General features: G+C 35.5%; 2 protein-coding genes across 5 annotated transcripts; one reads left to right on the forward strand and one right to left on the reverse strand.

Annotated features, from left to right (window-relative positions):
• Positions 1-1220: 1220 nt before the first annotated feature.
• LOC110780198 (putative F-box protein At3g58950) lies at positions 1221-3985 on the reverse strand. 2 transcript variants are annotated; one of them, XM_056843851.1, is made up of 4 exons: positions 3779-3985; positions 2158-3257; positions 1897-2055; positions 1221-1775 (listed from the first exon to the last, which is right to left on the reverse strand). In XM_056843851.1, the coding sequence occupies exons 2-4, from the start codon at positions 3214-3216 to the stop codon at positions 1440-1442; spliced, it is 1554 nt and encodes a 517-aa protein (XP_056699829.1). In that variant the 5' UTR covers positions 3217-3257; positions 3779-3985; the 3' UTR covers positions 1221-1439. The 2 variants fall into 2 exon arrangements, with proteins under 2 accessions (XP_056699829.1, XP_056699830.1); XM_056843852.1 differs by having other exon boundaries at positions 3666-3985.
• Positions 3986-6875: 2890 nt separating this feature from the next.
• LOC130459764 (uncharacterized) lies at positions 6876-20674 on the forward strand. 3 transcript variants are annotated; one of them, XM_056827302.1, is made up of 11 exons: positions 6876-7489; positions 7750-7836; positions 10872-11042; positions 12320-13309; positions 13393-13637; positions 13957-14169; positions 14252-14344; positions 17200-17301; positions 17429-17857; positions 17952-18026; positions 20434-20674. In XM_056827302.1, the coding sequence occupies exons 4-10, from the start codon at positions 12502-12504 to the stop codon at positions 17997-17999; spliced, it is 1938 nt and encodes a 645-aa protein (XP_056683280.1). In that variant the 5' UTR covers positions 6876-7489; positions 7750-7836; positions 10872-11042; positions 12320-12501; the 3' UTR covers positions 18000-18026; positions 20434-20674. The 3 variants fall into 3 exon arrangements, with proteins under 3 accessions (XP_056683280.1, XP_056683278.1, XP_056683281.1); XM_056827300.1 differs by having other exon boundaries at positions 7763-7836; XM_056827303.1 differs by having other exon boundaries at positions 7763-7832.
• Positions 20675-21094: the final 420 nt, after the last annotated feature.

Consider the following 21094-nt stretch of genomic DNA (forward strand, 5'->3'; position numbering starts at 1 on the left):
ACAAATTTTATTTTTTGTCCATCCCTTAGATGTTTATAATGTGCTTGCAATTATTGAACGAGGTTGAGCATACGGCTCTTAATGAACCCATATCCATATTTTTGGTGGTGTGATGTAGCTCACACTTGATGGGATTCACCTACTTAGGTGTGGAAGTGAGGCCGCTTCCTATGAGAATTGCATGGGCTATTCTCTAGAGCACCTATGAGCATCCAGGTTATGGACGTATGGCCAGTATAATGCGTCACTTTTATTGGCGGAGATTCAGAATATCATACATGTTCAAGTGTGTGCTTTGAGTAATGAGTTTCTAACCCCCTATTAAGTTCAATACGAAAGTCACTTGGTAGGAAAGAGATTCTAGCTTGAATGTCACTAAGTGTCAATTCAAGTCGCAAGACATTGACACCTATTCAATTGTTTGTTTTGCCCAGAAATTCAATTGTTTCATTTCTTTCTTTTTCTTCTCATCTTCGGACCTATGGGGGATTGTTGGAAATCCTAGTGAGAATACAAAAGAAAATGAGTGGGAAAATGTGGGAATATGAAAAGTTTATATGGGTAACTCGATTAGTAACATCCCTTTTAGCTGGGGTTTTTCCAAATTTAAGGGTTGAATCCAATACTTTTGTTAAAGAACAAGAGACCTTTAACCACTTAAGTCAACCTCAATGGGTACTCCATAGTCGATTTATGCCCTTTTTAGTTTACTATATTTCAAAACTTAATTTTAATATTAATACAATATTTCATGTTTTTATTAATATTAATAAAATAATTCATATTAATACAATTTGTAAATTTTTCGTCTTTTTCATTTTGTTCATTAACATTAATATTTATAAATATTTCATGTTAATACGTTTTTTTTTCCAGATAAAAATAAGTTTAGATAAATCAGACAAAATACATTACATTTCTTAAACCTATTTGAACATAATGGCCGCAAACCCCCTAAACTTGTGACTTGTGAGTTGTGAGGTTTCGTGTATATTTCTTGAAACAAGTGAAATACAAACTCACTCTAGCCTATTTACATCTAATTTGTGCTACTATGGGCTTCCAACACTTTATTTATTAAGTTGGGTTCCTCCAAAATCACCGAAGAGAGATTAACTGGTCACTCGACTGAAATACGAATTTGTAACCTTTAGAAATTGACAAAGATGTATTGTACGTAACACACAGATTGTATACGATTATATGAAGCTTATATCACGTAGTACAACAAAATTTCGAACCACCTCATCATATCAACTCAAGATGAAGGCATGAACCACTCTAGGCTCACAGCATCATGGAAAGTTGTTACAATGTTTAAGCACTGCTTTTGTGACAAAACATGGCAACCACTTGCACCAATCAAATTAGATCACAGCGCGCAAAATATGAAAAATCCCACAAAATCAAACCAACTATGTCGGGAATTAGTTGTCACATTACTCGTTGAAAGTGCATAACTCAAATGTGATTGAGCAGGATTTGGAGAACTTTGGTAGCTTCAGTATTTCCTCTTGTTTAACAATAGAATCCCTTTTTCTTATTTTTTGGTGCCAATGTATCACCATCTCCATCAAAAGATGAGCATTCTCAAGGAAATACATGATCATTTGCATTTCTCCTGGAAATCCTCTGAAATCTTTGAAGTTGATAAACTTCAACCGGGAATGAACACATGGAGGCACCGCTTCATCATTTAATAAGAAGTCATCGTCTTCTTCACCATCTGGCAATAACTCTTCATATTGTAGAATGTAGTTGCATCTCAGGAATCCCTAGATTCCCAATTTCCCACACAGAAAAGGATGTAAATTAGAATTTCTGATTAGTAATTAAGTAAACAAGAGAAATCTTTTAATTAATTGGGTCCAGATCGAGATCAATCTAAATGTCAACCTCCTCCAACTCCAAGGTGAGAGATTCCAGACAGGGCGAGCTATTCAGAAAATCCAAGAGCACATCATTCCAGCTAACTTGGCGGCCAAAAGCAAGGCTTAGTCTAGCCAGATTGCAAAAGATAGGCAGTTGAAAATCACAATCACCACTTGCAAGAGCCTTGAAACAAGAAAAACAAGGTTGGTTAATGGTTAATTTTGAGTTTTAAAACGCCCACTTAAGCATGTTATAATTTACAGTTAAGCATATATATAGATATACCTCCAAGCATTGAAGAGACAAGTTCAAGGATTGACATCTATGAATCCCTATGATAAGATCAAGAATAGCATCACAAAGATCTTGTTGATCCTCGAATTCATCATCATTAAAACAAACATTTATGTTAGCCTCAATCACAGATTTAAGATCCCTGATTTCATATTGATCAGCTAAGCACTCAGAGTAGTTAAAGTAAACCAAACTCGGAAGATTAAAATAAACCGTAGAGCAATTAAGTTGGTCATAAAGTCCTTCACTTCCAAGTTCAAGTGTCAACCTTGTAAGCAAAGGGTTAGTGAAGATAAGATCACCTCCATTCCAATCACAGCCTTGTATCAACAACTCTTGAAGCAATGGACAACAAGACAATAACCCGTTAAGACCATCATCACCCGAACTAGGATTAAAATGGGCAGTAAAACAGGTTGAGCCATTTCCCCCGAATGTAATCCCATTGAGGTAGAGGATTTTGAGTCTAGGAAATGTTACTGAACTCAAAACACACAGTATAAATGGACAATCCAACTTCAACACAACCAAATTCTCACATGTGGACTGAGGAAGTTTTAGCCCCCAAGGAACTCTAGATTCCACCATGTTTATTGATACTTCAAGTTCAGCAACCTTAAGAAAAGAAGCAGCAGTATCAATCCAATCATATAACAGATAACAATTCTTGTAACAGTAGTGCCCACATTTAAGCCGAAACTTAGTAATTTGCGACATCTTGCATTGCGCTAACATCTCATTTACAAACTTCTTAAAACTAGCCTTCTGTTGTTCATTTCCCAAATCATTTCGAGAATTGAAAGAAATTGAATCATCAAAATCAAGAGTAGTAGACAGTTTATAAAGGTTGTTCCACTTAGATGAAAGAACAGTAGTGGCGACAGCATACTTTGTAGGGAGCAGAGATAGAACTCGGCCTAATACTTCATCTGGTAAACTACTAATCCTGTCTTCGCTTTCTCTTTCTCTTTCTCTTTCTCTTTCTCTTTCGCTTTCAGATGACTCCCTTAATTCCCTACGAATTCTACGTTTTCTTTGATTTACACCCATCACTCCTCATTCCTCAACCACAATATTCGCTGATTCTAAACCTGACATACATACAAGGACTATTGTATCAATAAACATAACAGAGACTCAATAAATTAACCGGGTTCAAACTCGGATAAATACATTATTGTAAAGGCAGACACCGTAACAATTAAAGTAGGAACAATAACAATACAAGTCTAAGAATAAATATAGGGGTGTAATTCAGCAAAGACTCCCAATAAATAACTTACGGTGTAATAGAGCGGAAATCAAATAATACATTAACCTAAATTAGGCTGAAAAAATAAGGAAATGAAACAGCAATATTGGCTAACCAAATTAGGCGAAAAAATTGACAACTAAACAAAATTAGTACATTAAATTCAAGGGTTCTGACAAAAATCATCACATTAAACTTTCTTACTCTAAAAAACCAACATTTTGACGAAAATGAAGAACAAACTTACCAAATTCTTGAATCATGTCTTACAAAATTAAGATTTAAAACAAAAAGAGCTTGTTAAGATGAGATTAAAGGGCATAAAATAAAGGTATTAAACAAAATGAAGAACAAACTTACTAAATTCTTTGACAAAAATTGAACCGAACATTCATAAATTTTGTCATTAAATACGAAGAAACATAGATTTGAGTTTTTTAATACGGTTAAAAATGAAAGGGAAGTGTAAAGAACAAGTTTGAATCAAAATTGAAGTTGAAAAGATTGTCAAAAAAATTCAGTAGAAGTGAAGTGACACTTTTGACTGGCGGTTCTGCGTTTTTGTATTGGCGTAATAGAAAAGGAAATAAGCACAGTGAAATGCCGCCCTATATTATAGGCCAAATGATGAAAATAACAGGCCTTGATACACTTGGCATTAATCCATTTACCCCGTATCTTTTGCTTTATTCAAGGGTTGCTTATTTGCAGACTCATTTTACTGACTTCAAATATGGAGTAAATTGTTTGGTTAAATTGATACGAATCTTCGCTCCGTTTACTTGCAGACTCTTTTCATCTTTAGTCGATGTTAAAATTTCGCCAATATTTCTAGCTGTCACGTTCCACCAAAATATTAAAAAACTATCTCCCGAAACACTATATAAATCATTAGCCTAATTACTCTATAGAAATATTTGAAAGCATGAAAAGAAACACCGCAAATTACTTAAATGTAGGTTACATACATAGAAATCATGGCTAAGCACAAAAAAATACATGACTAAGTTTAGAGAAATTAAACACGATCGGCCTAATAGCATAGAGAACGGTCGTGACTCGTGATAGTTTCTCGCCCAACTTTGTGGCAACGTACAACTCTGCAAGAAAATATCAAAATTTTAAATAAAAATAAGTTAATTAACCCTTCAGCTAAAGTTTTTATAAATAAAGGAGTAACAAGGGAAAATGGGAAATGACACTTAAAATGGAAAAGCTACTCAGACAAGGGAACAAGTTCCACAATATCATAGACTAAGCACTATTAAATCAGAAAGAAATCATGACTCAAAAGGAAAAACAAGAAAAAGGGTATCAGGAAGCCAACAGAAGCGACAATCAAAACTACCTTCCTAATTTCATGATTTCGGTAGAGAACTGTACTGGTAAATCTATGAGCTTCAAAATATAGCCACTGACAAACAATTGATGCCCAAAGTCGCAATTCGTAAAGGGGCGTTCGTTGCCAACAATTTTCAGTAACTGCTTAAAAGTAAGTTTAAAAACAAGAATAACTAATCCACACCGCCTGAAAATTACAAACATGTTGCATTCTATGCCGAGCTTCTTGCTTGTGACATTTATAGTAGGTAATACACCTCATAAGTTCAAAAGTAAAGAGAAATGAAGGATAGAAACAGAGAAGTTGCAATTCAAGAAATTGAGGGCAATTACGTAGACCCCCCAAAAAAAAGAAATTAAATACATAAACCTAGAATATTCTAAAATTCAGAAATTGGAGGAAGATAAGAAGAAAGTGCCTGAACTTCCTTGAAGTCGAACGAATGAGTTGCTTGATTGTAAACCCTAGTCTGAAACACCAAAACCCAAAAAAACGAATTTGGTTGGAGAAACAGGTATAATATAAAGTGAGTTGAGTAATCAGGGACACTTTGTATAGAACATGGAGGAGAAATTGGTAGAGGAGTTCAAACATACCCCATCTAGCATTTCTCGTTTCAAACACACAAAAAACATACACAATATGAGAACAGATTCCTTACTTGGAGAGAAAGGAAATAATTGAGAGAGCTTATTATTCTGGCAGTGGCGTAAAGATATGGTAGTAAGCCTGATGAAAGAGAATGAAGTGTTAATCGACCAGTTTAAAACCAACAAAATCTCGACAGTCACCCGATTATTAGAACTCAAAACAATAATAAGTTTCAGATTCGGTGGTCCCTAACTTCTAAAAACATGTATAGTCAGAGAAGAAAAATACAACTTGTAGCACACAAGATCTTTCAAAGAAGAAAGAGACAAAAGTAAGAAAAACCCAACGTTCTAGCACAAGTCTTTTGTAAAAGATGTAATGAAAGATATTTGAACAGAATACTTGCAAGTTCCAGCAGCATGGATGAAAGATAAACATGCTCTAGATAATTACATTTTAATGAAAGAAATGTGCATATTTTCAGATTTTCTACTACAACAGACGAGTTTATTTTAAATAAATCAGCCCCTTCATTCAAAACAACATCTTTGGAAGAAATATACTCAAAAAAATTCAAGGTCCAGTCTACCAGCTATATTCAACAGCAGAATAACCAAAGATGAAAGTCTTAAGACATCTTTGCTTCAAAGAAAACCCACCAGTAAACCATTTCTGAGTAAGAGATACAATGTACTGAGTAAGAGAAACTGTAAACTTCTACTGAGCCAACCAGTTGAAGCTTAGCTAGATTCCAGTAGGAAATAGATCAAATAACATACCAAAACAACAAATCAGTAAACCATTTCTGAGTAAGAGATACAATGTACTGAAACTATAAAGTTGTGGGACAACAAATCCAATTTAGCCTATTCCCTCAAAATAACTCTTTTTGACATACAATACACAAAATCATGTTGCAACACACCAGTTAAATTGTACTGCAGGGTAGCAAACGTTGTCTTGAGACAACTTTTTCTTCAACGATTAGCGATAAAAGAACCAAATGATTTAATGTAATACGACAACAATAATGGTAATTCAACTCCGATTTAGCCCTTAATCACCAGAACATGAAAAAAAATTAAATGCCTGAGGTAAAAGAAGTGAAAGTAGGCTTAGAAGATGCTCCATGAACTCTCTCCTTAAATTAGTTGTTTAGGTGACATATATTATATATTGGAATCCCGCGAGGTTCCTCTCCGTCTTGATTTCAGATATTCAAGTCTCAAATATTTATTTTCATCGGCTGAAGCAAGAAATTCAAGTTCTGGATGGAGAAAGTACACCTTCTTATCCTCCCTAGTTTCATTATTGAAAGATGGTCTCATTAAGATTGTTTTCACCAGTTACCAGCTATGATTTTCATGACATGAACAAATGTGAATCTATCAAATATAAAATGCTCTCTCCTGGCTCCCCCCCCCCCTCTTCTTCTATTACACATTTATATCCTACGTACTCTTGTTTGTATTTTTCAGGTCCGTGATTTTTAAATTGTATCCTCCCATCCTTTCACTACAAAAAAGAGGTACATATTGAGACGGAATTATTGTGACGGTCTAACAAAGAGTCGCAAGGAAATTGGGGCGCGAATATTAATTTGTAAATTGCGACGCTTTAGAGAGCCGCAAAATATTTCGACGTTCTAAAGCGTCGCTATTTACAAAAAAAAAGACACGTGTGTTGCACGTGTTTGTGAGGCAGCAATGCAACTGAATTTTTGGGCAAAAAATCCCGCCTAACTCTCTGTTTTTTTCGCAGAATCCCGCCTAACTCTCAACCCACCTCCCACGTTTCTCTCAACCTCCTCCCACCGACATACCTTGCTGAAACTAACCACCCTCGTCAGATTTCCGATGAATTCGTATCTCTCCTCCTCACCTTCAGCACCGGCCATTAACGAATTCCATGAATTCCGTCTTCAACCTTTACGTTAGCAAAGTCAAATCTCCCAGTATAAGCTATCTCACTCCTCATCCTATAAATTCATGAAAAAGCCCAATTATTGAATTCACAATTCGCTCAACAAATTCAAGATAAATTCGTTGCTCTCTCTGGTTTTTAATTGGAGAAATTCAAGCATACTCTGGTTTCTTAATTGCTGCTTCATCCTCGGTGTTGCCGGATATATTCGCCAGGTATTTTTGGTCTGCTTCACGCCTTCACTATTTGATTTTTATCATATAACAATGTTTAGGTTTGATTCACTATTTTAATTTCCGTCATATATTGTTAATTCACGTTTTTTCATGTCAATTTCTAATGTCAATCATATGCCTTTAAGTTTTCCATGTTATATTGCATCCTTAATTCAAGAAAAAAACTAGAATGGGTCTTCTTAGTTTCTGTGATTTTCTATATACCGCTTACAGAGTGTTTGCTATTTCATTTATTTTAGTTTTCAATTGCAGATAGTTGGTAATTTGGACGATAGTTGGAAAGTGGTGAACGTCTGACTTCTTCTTCCGTGTTGTTACTACTGTAGGTATTGTCTATCTATTTCTAATTTTCATAGTTTTAAATTTGCAACTTTTAGTTGGCCTAGAATCTTTGAAATTTGGATACATGGCAATGCTTTGTATAAAGACACACAGACATTTAGTGAGATTTAGGTGATAATCTCTGACCAAGATATCTGGTACTTAGTATGAAAAATCTGTTGTCAATCTTTAAGACACCTAGCTGTACTTGGTTAGTTTAGGTTGTCTTTAGTGAGAAACTTGGTGCATCAAATGAGCATGTTGGATGAGTTTGCAAAATTATTTGTCGCTATAGAACTTATACTAATTATTTGAACCCTTTCACTTAGCATTTTCTACTGTTATCTATAACTTCTTTTGAGGCTACACTGTTTTCTGTGACTGATTATGTGAAATGTGTGACCGATGGACTGACTGTAAGTAGAAAAGAACTGAACAAACTTTGCACAAAACAGAACTGAGCTTTACAAAGCAGAACTTAGTATTAGGCGACTGATAAGCTCATTGTCTGTCTGTCATCGTTATGTTAAGCTACTGCATGCTTTCTATATGTCATAACTGTAGTATTAGGTAGTGGCAGTGTATCGCAGTGTTAAATATCTTATCTTATCAGCACTTTGCTTGTCTTTATTATAAATTTCTTTGCCTTTCCCTGCTTTAGTTGGCACCAAATATAGGTTTGACTACCAGTTGTATGGAGTAAGGAATAAACCTATGCAGTAAGCACCCTAATCTGAATATATGCAGTTCAAAACACAGAGAAGTGAGAGTAGCTTTGAACTATAGCTTAACTGAGTTAAGGGATAGAACATCCGGTTTTGATTTTTGAACTGTCATAGCTGGGATGATAAACTCAGATAACCATTTCTGAGTTTCTATCATCCGGTTTTGAACTGTCATAGCTAACCAAATATTATCTTATCAGCACTAGCTTATTGTTTATCTGGGTTTATCATGCCAAGTTGAGAGTAGCTTTGAACTATAGCTTATCATCCGGTATTATTTATCTGAGTTTGCAAAATTATTTGTCACTCTAGAAAGATCAAGCGCCAACTGGTGGACAACCTTAAAAGCTAGCTTCTTCCTTCGATTATCAATGAGGTATTTCTTTAGGGCACCTCTAGGAAGATATTTCACAACAACACATCAGATATTACTAGGGATGCTAATTAGGCCACTTTCTGTTTGTATTTGTAGTCCTGAGGCCCCCATCTTTGCCCCGATAAACTACAGCATGCATAAATGGTTTTTATGACTACGAGCTTTGATAATAACATATCAGTTAGTTTCAACATGTATCGAGTTAAAAGTAACAGTAGCAAATTTTTGAGATGGATGGTTTGGCTACACTTTAGGTTCTATTGTTAGAAAGAACGACATTGTATTCTTCTGTTGAATTATTTTGAACTTGCGAGTAAGGGTTTATGGAATTATAGTAAAGAGTCGTTACCTAGCTTTTTTTAGTGCTTCTCTATAGAGTTGTTTAGAGTATTTTTTATTACATACCTGAACTTTTTATCTCTATTGATTTTAGAAAATAGATCATGCATTACATGACAATAGATCATGCATTACATGACAATAGATCAGTCCTAGGCTATTTACGACATAGAAAATAGATCAGTCCTGCTCTGATCAATCCTGATCAGATCAGTCCTGATCGGATCATTCCTGATCAAATCAGTCCTGATCAATCCTTACTGATCCATCCTGATCAGTTCTGATAAGTTCACTTCTGATCAGTTCACTTCTTCTCCTGATTTGTGTTGGTGTTGTTTAGGTTTAATTACTTTATCCCACACATAAATAATGTAATTGGAATTGGAAAACATCCCAATTTATGTTGGTTTGCTAATATAACTATCGAACCTTAACTATATACATCATGTGTTGCGCATAACCGGGAAAAAATGGGAAACATTAACAGAAAACATTTTAGAGGCTATGCAATTGCACCGGATAGGAGTGTTTCACTAAATCAGTTCAAGCTCAATCATGAGATTATCGTTCTATTTGAATAACTCTATTCTTAACAAATTAATAGAATCTAATCCAAAATTGTGATTACTATTCTTATTTCATTATTCAAACAAACACTAGCTAAGAGCTTAAGAAGTGGAGTAATACATACTGATTGCTACGGTGTACAAGTTATAAATAATTGATCGTGGAATTGATGAGTCATAATAGAAGAGTAATCTATAATGACTAATATTTAGATTAGACATAACAAGGTAGGATTAATATTATTATAAAACTTTTGGGAGTCTTTTTAATTATGTGTTGTGTTCTGTCAACTTCCTTGAATATGAGATAATATGGCTGCTTAATACGGAGTATGGTGATCACTTTTGAGTAATAAATGGAATAGCTAGCTTTCTATGGATGGTGACACTTGCACTCTCAGACGACATAGAAAATAGATCAGTCCTGATCAGATCAGTCCTGATCAGATCAGTCCAGATCAGTCCTGATCAGATCAGTTCTGAACAGTCCTTACTGATCAATCCTGATCAGTCCTGATCAGTTCACTTCTGATCAGTTCACTTCTGATCAGTTCACTTCTGATCAGTTCATTTCTGATCAGTTCACTTCTGATCAGTTCACTTCTGATCAGTTCACTTCTGATCAGTTCACTTCTGATCAGTTCACTTCTGATCAGTTCACTTCTGATCAGTTCACTTCTTCTCCTGTCCCTCTACGTTCACCACTATCTCCTTTCTCTCTCCTCTGGTATTTTTGTCGCCCCACAATAACGACTTTCGTAAACTCAATTGCTTGATCCCCTTATCGCGGAGTAGATTGCAGATAATATTTGCTTTTACTTTCCATGTAGAAAAAACACCCTTCTTTGACCTGCGCTTAGCACATTGCTTCCCTACATTTGTTCATTTTCATGGAGCATTCATGGTCATGAATTGATATGTTTGTAGTGTTTTCTGTTTAAGTTGATAACTTCATCTACTATATTTTTTAGATTTTAAATTCCTGATAATGTTGTTGTCCTTATATTTTGACCATAATTTATCAACATTATCAGGTTTCGCCGACCACACCGGTTCAAGGTTTCCTGTGATTCTTTAGCGTTGTTCGTAGGTTCGTGCATCAGTTCGTGCGTTGCTACACCGGTTCAAGGTTTCCTGCAAGTCTTTAGCGTTGTTCGTAGGTTCTGCATCGGTTCGTACGTTGCATATGCTCTTTGATACTAGAGGTATGTATACTATAAAGTCCCTTTTAGGTTTTTTATTGGACAATTGTTATTTCCCTAATTTTGTATGGACAAGGGTGGGCTACAACTCTGCAAGTTAGGTTTGTTAAGTGTTGGAATATAATTTCCGTGGCTTTACATTTCCTCGATGTCCAATATATATACAATGAGCATATGAGTGTAGGCCAACTAAAATATTGCTTATAACTTCAGTCTAAACTACACCAAAAAAAAAGGAAGTGTGCCAGCTATGAGATCATCTCTTTGATCCATCAGAACTGAAAAAATTGTTTTTTGGCAACTGACAATAAGCTAGCTAGCAGATTTCTCAACCAAAACAGTTAAAATCAGAAATTGAGAAAGTACCTTGAGCTTCTTTTCTATATAGCGTGCATAGTCAGTCCACAAATCACTAGATATAGGAAACTCAGTGATAGCACGTTCATATAGAATCTGAACACGCGCAGGGTCACCTGCAGATTCTTCAAATTTCAAGTATCTCTGCAGAAACAAAATACATGTTAAAACCAATAAAGGGATAATTTGAGTTCAAGGGAGATAAACAAAATTCTTGCTACCCTCATTATCTTGATAGCTTCCTGTTCGTGCACCCAAAGATGTGAGATCAATCCCTCCAAATGCCATCCATCACCCTCCTCATTCCACCAAGCTGCTACACACTCATTCGCATCCACATTCGTAGGGGCCATAGTGCTAATTCGACCTCCAGGGAGATTTGGTAGCCACCTGGAGGTTGGTTGTTTCCATAGTGCTAATATCTTCACTTTCTGATAATATCTTCAGTGCATTTCCGTTAGTTGTTTCCTTTCTGGTTTGCCTTCTCTATCTTGTTTCGTGCTTATGCTTGTAATGTGACAGGTTATAATGAAACTTAATAAAGGGATGAACGGAGCAAAAGGCCTTCCAATATAAAGTTTTCAAGTTCCTTGAAGGTTTCAGACTTTTGAGTCTATGACTTGTATATTCTAGACTCTAGATCACTTAGTGAGCTAACGACCAATTAGAGCCAGGATGAATTTCTTTTTCTCAATCAGATTTGCACTTTGCTTCTATATTTACGGAGTTTTCTGCTCATTGTAATTCTTGTTTATGTGAAAATGTTAAACTGATTTAACGTGTATGATTGTCACTTTGAGTGAATACCTATTATCCTATTTAGTGATTCATTCTTGTAGCAATTGAGTTGGTTTAATGACCTTTTTATTCATGGCTGATTGTGTTTCTTACTTTCTGAACAGGAACTAAAATATGAGTTACAGGACTAAAAGAACATTGGTAGCTATTGACGAAGGGTCGAGCATTGCTGCATCCAAGTCCCCAAAATCTTCTGATCCATCCACCCAAAACTGGGGACCGTTCAGTCCTCCAACACTTGGAGTGTCACAGACATTTGGGACGGTATCACAACCCATTAAGCAACCAGTAGCTGCTAAAAAAAACCATGGTTGCACCACAATCATCCTTGCCTCGGCCTACTTCCATGGTTTCAAAGCCACAACTGAAGGCATTATCAAAACCATCCTTTACCCAGACAAAACCATCCTCTAACCCATTACAACAACCAATTCCGCCCACTCTTACAGGAACAACACAAAGTAGATGGTATAAAGGACCTACGTTTCCCAATCTGACTGAAATTGCAACACAAAAAGCGTCAACACCGAATCCACACCAGCCTACTATGCAGCCTGTGTTGCAGCCTTTCAAAGCTACCTTGCAGCCTTCTTTGCAGCCTTTCAAAGCTTCCCAACAGCCTCAAACAGCTACCAATCAGCCTGAAAAAACTACCCATCAGCTTCACAAAGCTACACAACAGCCTCAAAAAGCTACACAACAGCCGGTATCTTCTTTTACAAGTGTCAAACCACATTTAGAGAAAAGAGCATTTGTTGCACCTTTGGGAGCAACAAAACATGTGATGTCACAATCTCCTACACCACCAGACACCATGGCAATGAAAAAGAGAACCGGGAAGCAAGAAGGTCAGTTGCCTCCAACATACATGCATGTGAGTGAGAATGCATTTCAACCTCTGCGATCTCCTCCATCCAATCAGGTTGAGAGTGAAGTTATGCCAAACTACAACTGGGACGAATTTGAAGAATCGGCTTCTGAGAGTGAAAATGAATTTGATCAAGGAGAAGGAAGTGATACTGCTGTGAAGAAAGCAACACTTCGACATCGAATCATTATTCCAAATTGGCCAGAATCGAGGGAGTTTGATGAGAAGGTGGAGGCTATAGCTATAGGTAAACATGTCTCTACATCAAATATGCAAACTGTAAATTATCGATCTTGGTGATTTTTTAGTCTGATTTAGCTCCTGTGACAGATGCTGATGGAATACGACATCTGGTAAAGGGACCAGTTCTGCCTCGAGACGTTTGGCATGATGCAAAGGGGTTCAGATACATTGTCAAGCTCAATGAATTCAACCAACCTATTCGAAAAGGTGGGAAGATCCTTGTGAGCTTCCTTGGAGATATTGCAAAAAATGATTCACTTTGTCCAGTGGGAGTCCCAAGTTGGCGTGCTGTGAACAATCAGTTAAAAACTAATGTTGTTACAATGATTCGGGTATGTGGATTTATTGTTCTTAACACTTATGTTAATTGTAGTTTTATTTTAGCTTGGTTAACTGTGTAATTAGCTTTAAATTTATTCTGTTTCCATCTGTGTTCATCAATCAGTTGCCCGTTTTTCAGGTTTTTATTTGGTCATGGGGGTTCCGACCCCGGGTTAAGTTTCTGCAGAATCACTAAGTTCATCTAGCTAGTTCTGATCAGATCAGTGCTGATCAGATCAGACAGATCAGTCTGATCTGATCTGATCAGAACTAGCTAGGCAAATTATTTTGTTAACATTGTAACTTAATTTTTCCTTTTTTTTTTTGAAGAAACATTTTGTGTTACCTGATGGACCTCTAGTTAACAAGGCACTAGTGATGCGTATTGACAAACCATGGAACAATCATCGATACAAATTGAAGAGGGATTTTTTCGATCCAGTGAATAAATCTCGAGAAGAGAACTATGCCAACGTGCCTGATGGAGTGTCCACTAGGAGTTGGACGGAATTGGTAGATTATTGGCTTTTACCAGAGGCCATGGTTTGTGACCCCAAAATATCCTAAATTTAGTAAGTTTTATTTGTTTCACCTATATATGCTAACATTGGTTTCATGAAACTAGGAAAAATCTGAAATGGGAAAAAATGCTCGAGCTTTACAAGGCAATAAGCACAACAGTGGTGCTACAAGCTTTGCTAATCGAAGAGTTGATATGGTATGCTTTTCAACCTAGCTATTTGGTTTGTAGCATTTCAATTGCTATAGGTGCTAAGTCTAAAATTCATAAACAAATAAGAGTGATATAAAAGTCTAAAATTCATAAACAAATAAGAGTAATATTTACTCGTATATGCATATCTAATCTCACACATAAGGACATTCTTTAGTTTTCTAATGTTTAAGTAGAGAAATGTAGAAAAGTTGGCTATGCGGGCAAATGGAATTGAAAGCAGCAGCTGGGAAAATCTTCCTACTTTCCGTTTCTGTTATAAACCATGTTGCAGAAGTATACATTATGTGACTCTTCAAACGTTTTGGAGATAGTTGTCCTAGATTCTCATGAACTTAGAGCTTTTAGGATCAGGAAACGGGGTTACCTGACACTATTACTGTCAAATAGAGTCAACTTTTTAACAGGAACTAAGAAGTATGATTCTGGAGGGTGGTCTGGGGATGGGAGCGGGTGTGCGTGGCTACTCCAAGTTTAAAGTAGAAAAAATCAGAAAGCAGAGGCAATGAAGTCCATTTGCAGTGCATGAAGCTGCAAAAACTATTCAATTTAAACAACAAAGGCAGTATTTCATTCTATTACATTATCCCCATAAACTTAAGGACATAAAAAATTGTTCACAAAGTTCTAACTAAAAGTCAATAACAAAGAATAAAAATTATGCATAATTAAGCATAACTAATCATTATTCGATCTGCATTTTTACAACAAAAACCCTGCAATGATAATCAATTAATTGTGAACGAAACATGTTTAGCTGTTAGTCTGTAGGTGTAGCCTGTAAATTACATTGTTGGTCTTAGTGAGAACAGATCAAGTAAGTAGCTGTTAACAGATAAATTGTTATGGAGATCTATGTTTGAGATAGGCCAGCAATTAATGGTTCTTGCATTTGCTCTGAACACACTAAAATGCAAATTCACAATGAAATGACAAAGAGTTGATTCTGCTACGTATCCAATAACATATTCTGGTATTACACAAATGGAAGAAAAGTCATATACAGAGTAGTCATATATTCTGGGATTAGTTATCTTTATCTACTTTCTTGAAATCCAGGAAGCAACAATGGAGTTAGGGCAACTGTAGGCAGAAACTTTATCGGAGATGCGGCCTTGTGAGCTGCATATGCAAGTGAAAATGTCCCAACTTTCTCACTTGTTTCAGTTGATGATATTCCCAGCTATTGAAGTAAGGCTGAGACATCAAAACCAGCATTAATAAGAGCATAGCATAATGTAAATAAAATTAGAGATGATGTGAAGTGCGGCCTTGTGAGCTGCAAATGTTGCAAATCAACACCATTATTATTTCTAATTTGAGATTAATCAAGCACAACAGCCTAAACATGACTAATTCAAGAGTAAATCAATTACACAAATTCAAACCTATCCAATCAACAAACAACCAACAACATTCCTTTCTCTATTAACATTTCAACCAAAATAACAAAGCTTCACCTCACCACCACCAGTCCACCATATAATTTATTCCCGAAATAATGTCTTTGATCCTTTAAAATGAGTTTTTGATAATTGGTCAAGCCATTCAGCACTAAAACTCACTAATTTAGCTAAATTCTAGCTGACATCAAAAGTTAACAACCAACTAACTAATATGGTTCTTTCCTAAACATCTCACTCGAAACCAATTAAGTATTCATTCAGCAAACCATATATGTTCCAGGAAATTCTAATCCCCTTCATGATGACATACATTGTTCTAGAACTTTTGATAATTGATCAAGCCATTCAGCACTAAAACTCACTAATTTAGCTAAATTCTAGCTGACATAAAAAGTTAACAACCAACTAATCCGGTTCTTTCCCAAACATCTGACTCGAAACCAATAAAGTATTCATTCAGGAAACCATATATGTTCCAGGAAATTCTAATCCCCTTCATGATGACAATACATTGTTCTAGAACTGAAAACCAACAGGAAATCCAAGCTCGCTAAAGGATATACAGAAGCCAAAATCAATAAACACAACAATAACAGAATAAAACGTATGTAAACGGCTGCAAGAACAACATACCATACAGAGAACATCCATGACACTCTTGGCCACCACTTTCAGGCAACAGCTTGACCCTAAACTTCTGAACTCCACTCTTAGCATCGGTATTCGACTCTGCCTTCGGCGCTGCCCTCACAACCTTCAAAGAGTTAGGCTTTTCCTTCTCCTTCTCCTTCTTATGAGGGGAAATCGGAACCCTATGGTGCCCGTGGGACAGCGTCGAAGTCGTCCAATTGGTCTGGGTTTTCATTTTATTTACTCACTTAGTAGTCAAATTATCTGTCAATGTTTACATTATCAGATTATAAGAATCGATAGATTATCTGTTAGTCCTCTGTCAAAAGCATAGAGGCCAGCTGGGATCATGGGATTCATCAATGTCCATATTGATTTTAATTATTGGATCATGTAAGATAAACTAAAAACAATGCAAAGAAAATGTACCTGCAAACAAGTTTGCAAAAACTTATTTACCTAATATCTTAATAACTAGAACTAATATTTGCCACTTGTTACAGAAACAAAACAAACTGAATACAGGTATAAAGCAACTATTGGCTGATATTTCTTCTGTTTATTATCTTCCCTGCATCTACACGGAAACGTACTCCTGAATTCCCCTTAGCCTGACACAATTAGCAGAGAGCTTGCTGATGTCACTGCCTCTGTTGCCGACTCTGTCACCCCTTGCAAAGTGGCAATGCACCCAGCAACCCTACTACGGGGATAACAACTCAAAGTGTTAAACAAATATAGTGATAATCGGTTTAAGAACTTCAAAATTTCAGTTTTCAATTTATTTTTTTCCTGAAATTGCAGAAAGAGAAGAAAGGAGTGTTTAGCGAATTGGCATTTTTCAAATCAGTTTACGCCAAAGAAGATGGAAGCTTTAAAGAGGGCACACTTCCTCATCAATTTGTGGTATCATTGCATTGAGCTAATTCTATAAATCAATCTTGTCTCTTGAAGTCTATTTATTTTTTTCTTTGCTTGTACATAGTATTCTTGGTTAATAGATTTTGAGTGATCTTTTCATATTATATAACAGGAGGATGCCAACAAAAAGGTCCAAGAAAATCTTGCGAGTTCCTCTTCTTCAAAGCCCGTAATTGAAATTGAGAATGCAGTCTTTAATGAGCTCATGTATAAAGGTGAAGTACCTAAACGTCCTCTGAATTATGGATTTGGAGTGAAGCAAAGCGACATCTTTGGAGTGGAAGGTTTGCTGAGGAAAGAAGGGTCAAGCTATGTTAACAACAATGCTATGGAAGTGGAGAACATGAAAGGTGAAATATCAGTTGTCAAGAAGCAAAATGAGGATCTTGCGCAACAAAATCAAGTTCTAAACACCAAGTTTGAAGAAACAACACAATCATTTAAAATGATTGCTTCTTTTTTGGGACAAGTTTTGAAGGAAGTACGCAAAGGGAATGTTTCATCGAACCTTTTAGATGGTGCGGAATCAGCAATAAATATGGTTAGTTATTTCTGGAAATTATTCTGATTGAGCATCATGTATCATTACCTGAAATGTGGCATATCTAATTTACATATTAAAATGCTTTTTGTAGATTACTGATGATTCTGGTGGCAATGGTGACAACCAGGCCGAGAAATGAGACTTTGACACTATTGCCAAATGCAAGGTAATTTCATATGGAATTAATTAACTGCATTTCATGCTTTATAGATAAACTTATAGCTGAAACAAGCTTTATAGTTGTCGATTATTTATGGATGATGGTGAGATTAGAAGGTAGATGTTTAGATTTAGTATTATCATAATAAGGTATTATGTTGATATTAGCTGAAACACGAGTTTGGTGTTATAATTAGGTCTGGGTTGTTAACAAACTATGGTTTCTGTTAGTTAATTTATGATGCTCCTTCTGTAACGCGTAAAGAAAACACAGTGTTAAATGTCAATCCAAGACAGCAGCGACTCCGACTTACTCTCCTAATAAAACCTCATTCAAACTCTGACCATGAGTGAGAGATAAGTCTGAAATCAACTACTATAAAAAGTTTTAGTTGCCATAGAAATTGCTCATAGTATAAGCTTGTTTTCTGTTTGATTGACTTCTATAGTCTGTTTCGTTTTTGGTCTGTTCACTCATAGTACTATCTTAGAAAAATCGTATCAATCTGTTTTTCCTTATCCGTTTCTGGTTGTAACTGTTGCTTCGCCCTCTCAAAGTTGTCCACCATTGGAAGAAGACTCTCAATTACTTCTCCCTGTGCATCGCTTCGAACTGATAGTCTCTCTTTACCTGATCTCCTTCTAAAGTTATCAAAGTCAGCTTGCAGGCGGATAAATCTATCCTTTCCAGAAGTTATCTCTTCTGTCAAAGTTGATAATTTCTCAACCAACTCGTTCTTTTCTGTTTCTAGTCGGTAAACAGCGATCTCTATTCTGTAATGGTCTGATAATCCCCAGTTAAACAGCCTCCTTATAATATTTAGTGAGAGTTTCCACACTTTCCCACATATTCTTGGTACTTGTCTCTTCTTCTGTTTCCCCAACTTCCTCCTCTAGCATTTCCTCATCCATCTAAAATCACCAGTAAAAAGAAAATCATAAGAAATGAATACCAATTACCAATAAATGAATACCAAGTACAAATTCTTTAGCTATTGTACTTGTAAGCATCACTTGCTTTGCTTCTCATCACGCCTGAATATTATATCAAAGGAAAAAAGAAAGTTCTTGGGGTCTTAATCTAAATCTATAACTGACAAGAGGAACTAAACTCGAAAGATTAAGAATCTACAGCTTTGATAACATGAGAAAACTGAATCTGCTGCTACTGCTACTGTTGTTGAGGTCCTGATGTTGAGGTCCTGCTACTGCTACTGAATCTGAAAACTGAAAGTTCTTGAGGTCCTGCTGTTGTAGCTGCTGCTACTGCTCAGTCTTGGTGTTGCGTAGTTTTGCAGGTTTGCAGTCAGTCAGGCATACTGTTCTGCTCAGGCTGGCTTGCTGTTGTGCAGTTCTTTTGTGCAAACCTTGTGTTGTTCAGTCTGGTTCTGCTGTGTAGCTTGTTGGGCTGGTGTCTTGTTTTTTTTTTTTTTGGTTTTCAAATGGGCAAGCGTGATAATTAAAGAAAGTCACAGTTTAAGCAGCAAGTTAATGAACATCAGAGGCTAAGGATAAGAAAGCCATTATGACTAAGGTAAGACTATATACCTTTTTCCTTCCTAACTTGTCACCTAACCACCCAAAGATGAGTTGCCCAGCAAAGGTACCACACAAGGCCACATTCATGGGTATAAACCCTGGGCTAGTTGGATTTGGCTCAGTGTAATAGAGACGGCCTAAGATTTTGGTCACCACAGATATGGAGAAAAGCTCATAGACATTAGTAAAGAAGCCCATACCAAGAATCATGAAAACTTTCAAGTGGTACCATTGTGTCTTTGCTACGTCAAGTACACTTAGCACTTTTAACTTTTGTCTCTTCGCCATTGATTAGGAAGTAGGAACTAACCTTTAATTCATACAGGGAAAAAACAAGGCAAAAATCAAATGTTAATGTTTAAAGTGTTATTATACAAGCATTGCAAATTTGTAAAAAATGACCTTTTATAACTCAAATTTTGCGAGTTTGGCTGGTGTCGTTGTAGAATGTTTTAGTGTTTTTTGTTTTTGCTTGGGTGCGGGCTGTGCTCCCTTAGCTTTTGTTTCCCTTGTTGTTTTCTGTTGGTTGTTGTTTGGGTTTCTACCTTTGGTAATTAAGTTAACTAATTTACCAATAATATATATATATATATATATATATATATATATATATATATATATATATATATATATATATATATATATATATATATATATATATATATATATATATATATATATATATATATATATATATATTCATTGTTCATGTCTATATTTCTAATAGTCATGCATTTTTCCCTTGATTAATAGTTGATATTATTTTGAGAAGACGACTAGTAGTTAGGATCAAGCTGGTTAGGATTACTGTTAATTTTCCCTTGATTTTATGGAATGTTCATCATACTATATTTGACATTAAATTTTCTTTGCAGATTATTGATGATTCAAGTGGTAATAGTAAATGTAGATCAAGAGATGAACAAGTTATCTTGAAGCTAAGCTAGCATAACGATATGTTTACTTGTTCGTAGTCAGGAAGTTGTTTTTATTTAGTTTTGGACTATCTTGTAGAAAAAATGATAATGCTAGTTAGAAAGTTATTTGTTTTAAAATATCGCTTTTATTTCAGTTTGACTAGACTCTGCGAATTAATTTAATGTAATGATGATTTTTATCACTTTTCCTAAATTAACTACTTAAGTATATATGAATCATAGCAAGTTAATATGTTGCTTTAAGATATATAGTGTACGTACGTAGTAAGTTAATGTATTTGATTATGATTAATTATCTATGGTCGATATATATTTTTATAGATAATTCATGATTTTAGATTTTTATATATATATATATATATATATATATATATATATATATATATATATATATATATATATATATATATATATATATATATATATATATATATATATATATATATATATGAAAAAAATATGATGCAAATTGTGACGCTCCAAAGCGTCTAAATTATTATGTATATATGAAAAATAATATGATGCAAATTGTGACGCTCCAAAGGGTCTAAATTATTTTGGAGGGAATGGGGGGACCTCGCACGAAAGTGAACATATA

This window comes from Spinacia oleracea, chromosome 4, assembly GCF_020520425.1.
Source record: "Spinacia oleracea cultivar Varoflay chromosome 4, BTI_SOV_V1, whole genome shotgun sequence".
Taxonomy (NCBI): Eukaryota; Viridiplantae; Streptophyta; class Magnoliopsida; order Caryophyllales; family Amaranthaceae; genus Spinacia; species Spinacia oleracea.

Bases quoted from the DNA above. Each gene is read 5' to 3' on its own strand.
- LOC110780198 (XM_056843851.1), bottom strand. From the start codon at position 3,216: ATGGGTGTAAATCAAAGAAAACGTAGAATTCGTAGGGAATTAAGGGAG. The intron at 2,056-2,157 runs GTATATCTATAT...TCTTGTTTCAAG, and splicing joins TGTCTCTTCAATGCTTGGAG to GCTCTTGCAAGTGGTGATTG. The intron at 1,776-1,896 runs GTTGACATTTAG...TTGGGAATCTAG, and splicing joins TCACCTTGGAGTTGGAGGAG to GGATTCCTGAGATGCAACTA.
- LOC130459764 (XM_056827302.1), top strand. From the start codon at position 12,502: ATGGTTGCACCACAATCATCCTTGCCTCGGCCTACTTCCATGGTTTCA. The intron at 13,638-13,956 runs GTATGTGGATTT...TTTTTTTTGAAG, and splicing joins ATGTTGTTACAATGATTCGG to AAACATTTTGTGTTACCTGA. The intron at 17,302-17,428 runs GTATCATTGCAT...ATTATATAACAG, and splicing joins CACTTCCTCATCAATTTGTG to GAGGATGCCAACAAAAAGGT.